Here is a 13,788-nt window from a genome sequence, read left to right on the forward strand (position 1 = left end):
ACAACAGCTCCATGAAGCAGTCCTGTTGCCAAGTGAAAGAGAGGGACTTAAATGGCCGCTCACCAGGCCCCAACGGCACCCTAAATAAAAAAAACCCAAGGGGCTGCTTCAAGGGCCACAATCCAGCCCCTCAACTATCCCCAGATAAGCCTGAATACCAGGACCACCCCCTAGCTAACAGCAAGGAAAAAACAATCCCAAGAGCAAGAGGGATAACCCAACACTGCTCCAATCAATTAACCCTCCAGGGGCATGCCAACACCACCCTCACAATCAGCCCCCGAACAATCCGCGTCCCCAGGAGCCCAAGCCGGACCACCACCCTCCAAACTCCCAGGAAGACTCAGCCACAGAGCGGAGAAGCCCCAACAACATCCAAGGCTTCCCCCGACGCGTCCCAAAATGCCGCCGGAGCCTCCAAACCACCGCAGACCAATCTGTCACCGAAAGGAAGCTCGAAGCCAAGGAAGCCTCTCTGCAGACATCCACCGATCGTCGCACCCGGTGCAGACTGAGGGGAGCGCAGGTCTGGCTGTCAATCAGCCAGACCACGCCTCCCAGCCTGCATGCCTAAACGGGCGCCCTCTGACTCTCCCCGTCTGGGAAGGCAAACTCGTGCCTCTACAGGCTAGCAGCTATGCTGCAGGCTGCAGGCACATGATTCCCTTGTTTTACCCTTCCTCCACTTGGCTTCTTTGACTTACAAAAAGATATTGCTGGAGGACCCTCACAGACAAAAAGCCATATAGGTGGGAGGACATGGCAGGGTGTACTGCAGGGTGGAATTGGGTGAAATTACCCCCCACACACACACACACCACAAACACACTTTTAATGGAAAGTCAGTATGAAACAATCCAATGAATTGTGATGAGGTGGTTCAACCAAAATACATGCTCACACATGCACCATTTTGATGGAATATAAATATCTTCCAGTCCAGCTTTGCATCAACAGTATGATGCAACTATGGCTCTGAACTAAGGTTCTCCATACGTAAAATGGAAATATTAAATAAGAGTTTAACTCAGCATATAAAGTATATCACTAAATTGTTTACTAACATATATTGATACTTTGCTGACTAATTCTCATTATGTAATACAGTGCATTTTGTTTATAATGTTCAAGTCACCCTGACATCATAAACATGCCTATGTTGCATTTATTTCCAGTGATAAGACTTGGGGGGGGGGATTTGCTCCCACTGGCCAGCTGACCAGTGGCAAACAAGAGCCCACAAAAGTGGAGGATCCCGCACCGCAACTGGGGGAATGGCAGCACTATTTTCAGTAGACACTGAAACTGCTGTCTAATGCTACAAATAATATCATATCAAATAAATTTTCAACAACACTGGAAGGATAGAAAAACTATTGTATTCTATTTTAGATCTGTATTGCAATTTGGGCTAGATTCTACTATGGTGTAAATTTATTATCAAAGCTTAGGGGTGCTGCTTGCCCACTTTGGGTGGGCATTCTCCAACCACCAGGCCTTTCCACCTGCTCTCACCTCTGTTCCAGTAGGAGAACAGTGGTGGGTGGAGACAGAAATTATGTTGGGGACTCTGCCAACAACATGTCTGGGTGAAAATTGGTTTCTAGAGTGTTGGCTGATGTACTGACATCATGCCCAGATTTTGCTCTGGACCTGATGTTAATATGTAGCCCAACGTCACTTCCTGCCCTTCCCATGCCCTCAACAGTCCCCTTGGTACTATATGGCAGCAATCCCTATGAGAAACATGGGGGTGGGGGTGGGAAGTACCCTGGCTGTGGATTTGTCTTTTTATCTTTGGAACTGGGAGGCCTATATCATGTGCAGATATCAATATATTTCTTTGGGCACAGTCTTTTTTGAAATATTTCCTTTTTATCTTCCTAGAATGGAGGCACTGTACAGACATATAACGATGGCTGCTGCAAGACCTGTAAGTGAAGAAAGCTGCATTCACTGCTAGTTGTATGCTAGTTTGGCTTTGGTTCTGTATAGCTGTGTGTTTTACAACTCCTTTTATGGGACATAAGGAAAGAAAAAGCATGCTGTTCCCAAATCATGTAAAAAAATATATATATATAGTTAACAAAAGTCATTGATGAGTTTTGCTTTATATGGCTGCTCACATGGTGATTTTTAAATCTTTTTTTTCCTTCTGGAGTATAACCAAATCCAAATGCAATGTGGAGATGACTAAAAGTAATTTTGTTTTCATGGTAATTTATTGCCAGTACCATATGTGCACCTATATTGAAATAAAATGTTGAAGATACACTGTTTCAAATTTGATTTGGAGTTTCTACTGAAAGAAATTAGTGTGAGAGTTGAGTTTAGGATCTTCTGTCATGGGTTTTATAGGGATAAGGTTTTTTGGTTTTTGAAACCTAACTTGCCAACTGAAGTCCAGGAATAACAAGATATTTCAGTGAGCTAATTATTCAGAGAGAGAAAAATGGCAGTTCTAAAGAAAGCAACACTTGCACTTTTAAGAAATGATGTATTTGTAATATGCAGGTATGAGTGCATACTCAGTACATATGCTTATATGGCATATTCTAGTTTCCCACTTTATTCCATTATAAAATGAATTGACCAGAATCAAACAGTCTCCATGCTGTGAATTAGGATTCTCAGGTAACTCTAATAGTGAAGGATATTCCACATGTGGCCTCTCAAAACTTCCATCCTAAACTAAGCTGTATTTCCCAGCTACCTAAACTTCTCAGATTCTTGGTAGTAAATGAGACTTAAGGTCACTATAGAGTGATTTCTTGCCGTGAGGCACTCTAGATATTTTAGATGAGAAGGCTAAAAATCTAACATTTTGATTCCGTCTGAATGGGCAATGCATGTTTTCAATCAGTCTGGATTACTTGACTTTTTTTTACATTGTCTAGAGGAATTATATTTTGTAGAAGAAAAAAATGAAGGCTTCTGGAAAAAAAGTCTTGTTAAATAGTTAATAATTTTTTGGGGGGGACATGAATACAACTCTATATTGTGCTGCAAAGAGATGCACATAGCACAATAAGTGTTCACCTTTTGCTTTGAAAACATAATACAGCTTGAAGCCATGTTTTTTTTAATGTGTTTATATTATTCTTTCTTATAACTTTGGGTTCAGGTTGTCTGGTATATGAATCATCTATATATCATGGCAAAAAACAGAGACAGAAAGACATGAAGAAAACTGCTTAAGAATTTATTTAATTAAATACATTTCTAAATCTTAGGTTCTTAATTAAGCCACATTTCCTCCTTTTTTATATGATTTTCTCAGTCAATGGATATTAGTATTTCCTATTTTCTTTAGTATAGAAAATTATTAGCTTTCACAGTATTCAGTAGTCACAGGGGAAAGGCATTGTTATACTTCAGAACTGTTTGCTGAGATGGCTTCTAAGAAAAATGTAACACAAATGCTCTCTTACGTGCTAATAGAGAATGTTTTTGTTTTAAAAAAACTAAAAGCATGTGCTGTATGATAAAGCAGAAGTCAGCTACAAGTATAGCTTGCAATTCCTTGGGTTTTAATGGGCACCAATAATCTTTATTTTAAAAGGAGAATGATTAAATGCATGCTAAGCAAGTTCATATATTTAATTCTTACCTTGCCAGAGTCATTAGATGCCCAAAGAAATACTTTTAAACACCTGTAAACATTGTAGACTTGTTATTCAAGGGAGCATTAAAGCATAGGATTATCAGCAATTTAGAACAAAAGGAAGATCTCATTCATTTTCACAAGCAAGGACAATTGCAGTTGGCAGTGTAAGAATTAATACAATGTCATTTACGTAAAAATGTTTTTTATTACAAAAAACTTATGTTCCCAATAATTCTGCCAGGTTCTGGACGGGGTGTATTACCCTTTGCCATTAGCCCTGTAATCTCTACTGATAATATTAATTGTGAACCAGGTATTATGATTTTTAATAATGTATTTTCTTTCCTTCCTTAATTTTTTAAAAAATGTTAGTATTTCTGATAGATATGTTAGCCATCCACAGTTGTGACTTTGTATTAATAATAGGGGTATAAATAATACTGCTAATGGTCTTCAGAGTGTCTAGTTGACATCAAGCATCTATTTAGTGGTTTCTTTTAACAAGACCAGTACTTTACAGAATCCAAGTGCTCAGGCAAATAAAGTTTTTAGAACATGTTTTTCTTTCCTGGCTTAAGAGCACAAAGGTATCTGGTGTAATGATGCAATAGGCAGTAACAGGCTGGTCCTTATGATTGGTAACTGAGGGGATGGGACCCAGATATCATACCCTTTCTCATGGATGTCATAAAATGGTGGTGGAGGCAGAGGCTAGTTGGGACAGATCATGCAGGCATGGGGCCCTCTTCAAGTACTTGAAGGATGCCATATAGAGGATGGTGTGGAATTGTTTTCTGTGGCCCCAGAAGGTAGGACCAGAACTGGCGGGTTGAAATTAAATCAAAAGAGTTTCCAGATCAACATTAGGAAGTACTTTCTGACCATTAGAGCAGTTTCCCAGTGGAACAGGCTTCCTCAGGATGTGGTGGGCTCTCCTTCCTTGGAGGTTTTTAAACAGAGACTAGATAGCCATCTGACAGCAATGAAGATCCTGTGAATTTAGAGGGAAGTATTTGTGAGTTTCCTGCTCTATGATTTTATGAGTCCAGCCAAGACATAATGCAGTCCATGCACAGTACTGACTCAGATATCACCTCTGTTTTTGTGACATTTGCTGGTTAGGCTGTGAGGGTCTCCTCTCCCTTGGTCATCACTGAGGAGAGGAAACCAGTTACTTTTTGAAGAACCAACTGCCTAGCCATTGGAGTCATTTCATATATTGCTTTTAGCCATAGGAACCAGTTCCATAATTGGTTCAGTTATTTTAAAACAGAATAGTCTCAATCCAGTAAGTCTCAATCCAGTAAGAATGATGTATACAGAGAAACAGATTAGTGAATGTAAATTGCCTTACTGGGTTGGTTTCTATTTACAAAAAGGTACACTCTCTCTTTCTGTATAGGGGGTAGTTATCTTACCTAGAACTGAGAAAGTGCATGGATTAATGTGTTTACATAGCAAAGTAAGAATAGGGGGTTTAAAGGAGCCAAAATACCTTCTGGGTAGTTTATATTAAAGTTCACTTGGCAATTTTGTAGTACAAATGTTTGCTTAATATGTACAAGTAACTTTGGTATCAAATGCACAACATGCTTTCACTTGCATCTAATTCTTTGGGATATATTCCAAAAATTCATTTATAAGACTTGTCGGAAGATTAGCAAAACTGGTGCCTTGCAGTTTTTTGATCTGATAAAGTAAAATGTCTTTCCTGCCCAGGGATGTGGTTTTTCAATGAAGTAGACTGTTTAAAAAGGCAATGGAGAAAAGTTATTTCTACTAGAATTGCAGTATCAGTTGTATCTTTGCTTTATTTTGCATAGCATATCAATTTATGTCTGCTTTGGTCACTATATGTGGGGTTCGTATTTTTTGTTGCATGCTTTTTGTTTATCAGTTGTATTTATCTTCCAGATAGTGTTGTGAAGTAGGAATTATGCACCTTAGATTCTAGTATATGCACATGTCTTTGCATGCATTTCTGAATTTCTACCACCACCAATTATTATCAATAGAACAAAAGACAGAGAATGAGAGAAACATGTGAAATAATGTGTCTGCTAGTTTATCTTTTTAAGTCAGGCTCTTAGCTCCAGCATGTAGGCTTTAGCTTATATTGATTTAGTTTAAATGGACTCCCCCACCATATGTAGAACTTTCAGTATGAATTGAGGCCAACATAAAATTACACTTCTAGTGGGCTATTTGCTGCAAAGGTTGTAGACAGGTCACATGAGGAAAATCTGCTTGATGAGTGTTTTAACACTGAAGGTTATACACAAGGAAGGTATGCAAGTGTGTGCATCAGGACTTTTTTTGTAGCAGGAACTCCTTTGCATATTAGGCTACACCCCCCCCCCCCGATGTAGCCAGTTGTCCAGGAGCTTACGGTGTGCCCTGTAGGCTCTTGGAGGATTTGTCTACATCAGGGGGGTGTAGCCTAATATGCAAAGAAGTTCCTGCTACAAAAAAAGCGCTGGTGTGCATGCTCATTTGTACAAACATGAAGCTTTATGCTGCATCCCATCATAAAATCTAGTCATTGATGTTAAATGTGAATTGGAACTTATTAAGCAATGTTCACTGCATTTAAGATTTTATTTACTAGGATTTATTATATTTCTGAATTAATATTGAAATATAACCTGCTTTTGTTATTAATTTTATTTAATTCATTTATACCCTGCCTTTGGGGAATCTAAGTGGCTCTCATCATTATCGTCTCCTAGATTCTTGATTTTAATAATGGAATTCAATAACTGAATGTACCAACTTTAAAACATTACATATTAACTAATAATAATAATTTTTGAGTTTTCTTCATATATTCAGTGAACATGAGAATATTAGCTGATTAAAACCATATTTTAACAAAAACAAAATATTAAATATTTCTCCATGAACACATAGAATATTAATGGAAAACTGCTACATCCCAAACTATTGCTGAAAAATTTTACTAAAGAACTTGAAATAACTACAGCAGTACTGCTGAGACTTTAATCTAAAGGTTGCTTTGTAAGACATACACTTGCAAATGGATCTCCCGAGCTCCCTACTTGTCATTTGACCTGACAGGATATTCCTAAATCACAACAGAACTTCTGGAGCAGCCTCTGAGTATAAGAAGCAATAATCAAGGGGGAGAGGGGAAGACAACTACTTCTTATGCTTAGAGGTGTTCCAGAAATTCCCTTGGAAAAGCAGGTTACTCACAACACACTTGAGCATATTCCAGAGTATTGCCATACTCCTATAAGGATTCGTGGTATATACATACAGTGAGTTAATTCCATTTTGAATATTATCATATATTCAAATATTAGCAACAAATATATGAATGAATATATGAATAAGTGGACTATTTTACATTTTATCAGGCAAAAGAGATGAAAGAATCTGCCAAAAGGTCACAGTAAGAACAACTATAAGGAAACACGACTGTGTGAGTCGAAGCCCTGTAAGTACAGCTTGCTAAAGTTTTTGCATTTTCAAGTAATTGTGAGCCATATAAACAAACCATCCAGTAAAAGGTGACTCATAAGTATGCTACATAAATACCTAAACAGGTCCTACTGTTGCCCTGACATTCTGGATATCTCTTGTCTTAGCCATGTTCTCTTATTCATAAATGTGCTTATGATTTAATTGCCTCTACCATCACATGACAGAAGGCCTGACCTATTGCTCTTAGAATAACATCTGAATCCTGAGGAGAAGAACATATAATTATCTTCAGGATTCAGATGTTATTCCAAGAGCAATAGGTTAGGTCTTATGTCATGTGATGGTAGAGGCAATTAAATCATTGTCTAACTATACCATTCTAAATGAAGAATGCCATTAGAGTGTGCCTGCTTTTGTAACATATGTGAGTAAAAGGTCTGTGATCTAGTTGTTTGTATTCAGATATTTATTATCCAAACCAGAGCTTGAAATTTCCTTTTTAGTTTTGCTTTAGGTATATCCAAATCAAAACTAAACAGGGACTGATTTCGCACTCACCCTATGTCACTCTGACGTTCCTCTTTTCAGCGCGGCGTCCTTCCAATTTCCCACTATCTGCCCCGGGACTTCACCCTGCATTGCCGTTTTTGTGTAGCAAAGAGAAGCTGGTTTTAAGTGGTTTCTCTTTGCCTCGCAAAAACGGCAATGCAAGGTGAAGCCCTGGGGCAGATAGTGGGAAATTGGAAGGACGCCGCGCTGAAAAGAGGAACGTCAGAGTGGCGTAGAGTGAGTGCAAAATTGGTCAGGGTTTTTTACATGCTATTTTGGATTGGAAATATTTGGAGAGAGCAGCCTTTGAGAATGGATGTGCCTTGGGACAATCATATAGTTAGAATATCCTTTAAAGGAATTAGTTGAAATATAATAGTTGTGTGAACTTTCAAGCAGTAAATACTTGTTTGTACATACTAACACAGAAATAGCTGTAGTCTAAGACTAACAGCATTACAGTACAGCATTACATGTAGATATACACTTGTTATACCATTTTTTTTTTCCAATTTCAAATTTTTATTAGAATAATAACATATACATCATTTAACAAACATCAACTATAACACTAACAAACATAGATTCTATCCATGAGCCATCACATTACAGAACATGCCAAGCAAAGTATAGTTCTAATATAAAGCAAAAGTCAAGTACTTGTCCGGTAATTTACACAACGTATTTTGTTCCGATTGTACATAGTCAAAAAAATGGAACCATTTTTCCACAAACAAGTTTTTTACCTGGCTTGTGTCGGATGTTACAGAAATAAGTTTCAAGTCACAGAATAACAAATTTAAAGGATAAGATTGGCTTACAAATATCACATTTTCAAAATCCACATCTAAAAACAACCTTTGCAGGGCAGGGGTGTCAAACATGCAGCCTGGGGGCCAAATCAGGCCCTCAAAGGGCTCCTATGAGGCCTCTGAACAACTGGCTGTCATCTGCTTCCTTCTCCCTTTCTCTTACTTCCTTCTGAACCACAGCTTTTTTTGCCAGGCTTGCTCAATCACACAAGATCTATAGAGAAAGCCTTTGTTTGCTCCATTGGCTGGGGCTTCTCTCTTGAGGAGGAAGGGGGGAGGGATATTTATTTTGCCAGGTTCTCTCAATCACACAGCAGAGCTACTGAGCCAAGCCTCTTTTCCTTCTATTGGCTGAGGCTCCTTGCCCTTCTGGTCCCCTGGGGAAAGCTTCCTTTGCCCAGTCCCCTGGATCGCACCCTTAAGACCAATGGGCACTAATGTTTTAAACATGTTGTAAGTTTTTTTAAAAATCTTTGTGTTTTTCTGTGCTCTTTATAAAGTTTATATCTTTGCAACTTGGCATTCAGGCTGGGTTTCAGAGAGGTAGAGGAACTAGAGATCAAATTGCCAACATTCACTGGATTATGGAAAAAGCATGGGAGTATCAGAAAAACATCTATTTCTGTTTAATTGACTATGCTAATGCCTTTGATTGTGTGGATTACAACATACTGTGGCAAGTCCTTAAAGAGATGGGAGTACCAGATCACCTCACATGTCTCCTGAGAAACCTGTATAAGGGTCAAGAAGCAATGGTCAGAACGGGATATGGAACAACTGATTGGTTTAGAATAGGAAAAGGAGTTCGACAAGGATGTATACTGTCACCCTGCTTATTTAATTTATATGCAGAGTACATCATGCGGAATGCTGATCTGGATGAAGCAGAAGCCAGAATTAAGATTGCCAGGAAAAATATCAACCTCCGATATGCAGATGATACCACTCTAATGGCAGAAAATGAGGAGGACCTAAAGAACCTGTTGAGGGTGAAAGAGGAAAGCACAAAAGTAGGCTTGAAACTCAACATCAAAAAAACTAAGATCATGGCATCCGGCCCCATCACACCGTGGCAAATAGAAGGGGAAGACATGGAAGTAGTGACAGACTTCACATTTCTGGGATCCAAGATCACTGCAGATGGTGACTGTGGTCATGAAATTAAAAGATGTTTACTCCTTGGGAGGACAGCTATGGTGAACCTGGGCAGTATAATAAAAAGTAGAGACATCACCCTGCCAACAAAAGTCCATATAGTCAAAGCAATGGTATTTCCAGTAGTAATGTATGGCTGTGAGAGCTGGACCATAAGGAAGGCCAAGCGCAGAAGAATAGATGCTTTTGAGCTGTGGTGCTGGAGAAGAATCTTGAGAGTCTCTTGGACTGCAAGAAAATCCAATCAGTCAGTCCTAAGGGAAATCCACCCAGAGTGTTCCCTGGAAGGTCAGAGGCTGAACTGAAGCTCAAATACTTTGGCCACCAAATGAGAAGGGAGCACTCCCTGGAGAAGACCCTGATGCTGGGAAAGACAGAAGGCAAAAGAAGAAGCGGATGGCAAAAGATGAGATGGCTGGACAGCGTTACTGATGTAACAAACATGAATTTGAGCAGACTTCGGAGGATGGTGGAAGACAGGAGGGCCTGGTGTGACTTTGTCCATGGGGTCACAAAGAGTCGAACTCGACTGTGTGACTGAACAACAACACCTGGCGTTACATTTTATGACACACATGGCCTGGCCCAACAAGGTCTCATTTATGGCAAATTTGTCCCTCATAACAAATGAGTTTGACACCTCTGCTGCAGGGTATTGCAAACTGTCAGCAGAGATTTTTATTTTTTGGTTTATAACATGCCTGGCAGATTTGGCAAGCATGAACAATGATGATTTCCAGCTCTTTATTTCAAAACTTCAGCTTTTCCCCTCTGTGGCATTACTCAAATATTTGAGTCATGAGAATCTTGTCCAAGGAGGTAATTTGGAAAGGGGGGGAATAGCACAAATCAACTCAATGCTGCAAGGAGGAGCTTTTGGTTCCCCCCACCCCATTTTTGCCACTGGGAAAAACAGGGCAGGGGGAAAATTGAAACTCTTTCTTCTTCTCCCCCCACAGCACTCCATGCAGTGTCAAGCAAATGAGTGCTGTTTATTATAAGTTCTTCCAATATATATCTGAATGTGAGTCTCATCACACACCATGACCCAGCTAGGGTTGGCAGTCCCCAGTTGGGAGTGAGGATACCTGGGTTTGGACCCCTTATTTAGGGCTATTAGAAAGCAGGGGGGAATGGCTGATGGGTGCTCCTCACCACTGGGGAATTACCCTCCCTGCCAAAACAGGCAAGAAGTCAGCAATCCCTTTTCCCTCTCTTCATTTTTTGGTTTCGTTACTCCTATCCCATATCCCTTCCTGGCAGAACAATGGACTCTCTCTCTCTCTGTGTTAAGGAGTTCTTCTCTCTCCAGAGCTCCAGTTACTTCTTGCCATGAAGAACTTAAAGCTGAGAAAGTTACTTTCTCAGATCTTCAAGAAAGCAGTAGCAACTAATTTCCTAGGGTTTATTCCTCCTGTGTGACTGGCAGTCTCATGAGAGAAGATACATACATGTTTAGCATGATGAAAACAAACAAAGCTATGTTGTGATGATGAGAACAATCCAGAAAATCCTTCAATGTGTGCCCCCTTACTCCTTCCATTTGGTGGCAAGCCAAGATCAAACATTTTCTGATTTAGAACTTAACTATAATTTTAAATTACACCTGAAACAGACACTTCAACAAGTTATGGTTTATTTCTTGTCTACAACCCAGCAATTTGTTACCATCAGTGTCACTAATGATGAGGATTGGGGATTCAAAATTCCTGGGGCCTAAGTCAGCTTCAGGGCCCAGTGAAGCTGGAATCATCCAGATGTGTTTGTTTTACTTTTAGTGCAGTTCTTTTAGAGCCAGTTTGGTGTAGCGGTTAAGTGTGCAGACTCTTATCTGGGAGAACTGGGTTTGATTCCCCACTCCTCCACTTGCACCTGCTGGAATGGCCTTGGGTCAGCCATAGCTCTCGTAGGAGTTGTCCTTGAAAGGGCAGCTGCTGTAAGAGCTCTCTCAGCCCCACCTATCTCACAGGGTGTCTGTTGTGTGTGTGTGGGGAGAAGGTAGAGGAGATTGTGACCGCTCTGAGACAGAGTATAGGGCAGGATATAAATCCCATATCTCCTTCTTCTGCACTGCAGCTACTAGGGATACAAGAAAGGCAGAGCAGAGCAAACATAGAGATGCTCAGACTTCCTGGATGGTGCTGTTTGCTGCCCCTTTTAGCAGCAATTTCTAAGAAAGCTCTCCATGCCTGTAAACTTTTTAAACTACAAGGACAGGGAAAACACTTTTCTATCAAGAGTTGCTCCTAAACCCATCAGTAATCTGGTATATCTTAATTTGTCTCCCCTCCACCATCTAATTCTTCTTCATTTGTCCCACGCACCCACCCCTCCCCCAAAGTCTCATTCCTTCTAATCCCTATCCTGGCAGGGGAGTTAAAACATACATAATAGTTTGTTCATATAATTAATAGAAGGTGGGGGTGTCACGTTAATACATCCCAAGAATCTGTTAAACTAGTGAGAGGGTGATTCCCCCCACTCCATACACACACATTGCATGCATTGTGGTTTGTATTAATCTGCATTAGAGATTATAAATGTGGAATAATGAATGCCTTCATTTCAGTGTATATCAAAGCAAACAAGCTTAAATGCATTCATTTTAGACAGTTAAAGCACATGTGAAGTCTGAGAAGTTAGAAGTTCTACTTGTACTAACTTCTACTAGAATTCAGTATGCCAGAAGTGTATTTTATACTGGTAAATTTAAGCATGTGGTTACTTATTTTAGTATTACATTCAGGCAGGGAATTTATATGTTTATTATTGGGGTTATTCAGATTGGTTATGTAAATATAAAATTACAAAATTAGACACTAGGCCAAAGAGAGAAAAACTGAGAGGCACATGCTGTGCAAACTGAGTAAATGATAGAGAATCCTCAGGGTCAATACAAAGAGACCAGGAGAGTTTTCACAATCTTTAATATTTACATAGCAACAAAAGATATATAAATATAGAGGTTTATAAAGTACTGAATGATATGAAGCAAAATTTATTCTTTAATAATATCCCCTTTCCTTTAATGTTTCTACCTAGTGAACAATTGTTACTATATTAACGGGAGTAGAGAGCCAAGTGATTTAGTTTGGTTTGATATTTGTTTTAGATCAGGGGCATGCGGGGGGGCACATGAAACCTTGTCCAGGGGCCCTTGGTGGCTCTCAGCAGTGCAGACAGTGCCTGCTTCGAAAGTCATGAAAAATTTCAAGTTCAGTGCACAAGTGAAGGGGAGAGTGAACACATCAGAAGACATTCTTCTTGTAGTGAAAAAAAGCACGGTTTCTTTGTGCTATTCCAGTGCAGCCTGTTAAACTGCTTTATCTGGTGTCTTAATGCTTTTTTAAAAAATGTGGACAATAAAATTTTACTTTTCTTCCCTTTCTCTAACAGATAAATGTGGCTTCTTGCGATGGAAAATGCCCCTCTGCCACAATTTTTAATGTCAACATTGATAGCCATTTGAGGTTCTGTAAATGCTGTCGTGAAAATGGAGTACAGAATCTAACTGTACCACTCTACTGCTCAGGAAATGGCACTGACATTATGTATGTCATCCCAGAGCCTGCAGACTGTTCATGTCAGTGGAATTAAGAATGTGATTAATTATTTTAGAGATTATATTCAAGCAGGAAATGTATATGTTTATTATTGGGATTATTCAGATTTAATAAATATATAATTAATATATTTTTCTAATATTTCAGACACATTAATTCAAAACTTGATGCTATTACAGCAGCTATACATGCATATATACAGCAGTTAATTCATATTATGGTAACTTACTTCTCTTTTGTTCAGATATGTGGACTGATTAGTTCCTGATAAGGAAGTTTTTTCTTCCTCAAAAATTATTATTATTGGGAAATTTTTATTCTTTCTTTGCTCTTCCACTAGCATTATTCAATGAATATATGCTTAAAATACAGCCTATTGCACAGTAATATTTATATTTTATTGACAACTTTTAAAATATACAGCATACCAATATTAGTCTATATCCTTATTTTCTAACTGTGCACATGTTATTTTTTTGTATCCATTTTGTACAGCCTAACATAGCTCAATATTGTGGATAGTTTTTTTAGTGCATTTAAAAACTTCAAATTAACCATTTTGACATTTTGCAGTGCATTTATATTTATGTTTTTTACCAAAAAGAGAATATTTTTTCTCTTACCTTGCATTCAGAGATGGCACAAAGCCCAATGA

The 13,788-nt window shown here is 39.0% G+C and overlaps 1 protein-coding gene across 1 annotated transcript in view; it reads left to right on the top strand.

Moving 5' to 3' along the window:
* The window catches only part of OTOGL (otogelin like), a 205,828-nt gene extending 192,505 nt beyond the window's left edge, over positions 1-13,323 (top strand). The window contains exons 55-57 of the mRNA XM_060245136.1: positions 1,888-1,933; positions 6,988-7,067; positions 12,967-13,323. Of these exons, the coding sequence (XP_060101119.1) occupies positions 1,888-1,933; positions 6,988-7,067; positions 12,967-13,167 (327 nt within the window). The 3' untranslated portion in view covers positions 13,168-13,323. The remainder of the gene's footprint in view (positions 1-1,887; positions 1,934-6,987; positions 7,068-12,966) is intronic.
* Positions 13,324-13,788: the final 465 nt, after the last annotated feature.

This window comes from Heteronotia binoei, chromosome 8 (genome assembly GCF_032191835.1).
Source record: "Heteronotia binoei isolate CCM8104 ecotype False Entrance Well chromosome 8, APGP_CSIRO_Hbin_v1, whole genome shotgun sequence".
NCBI lineage: Eukaryota > Metazoa > Chordata > Lepidosauria > Squamata > Gekkonidae > Heteronotia > Heteronotia binoei.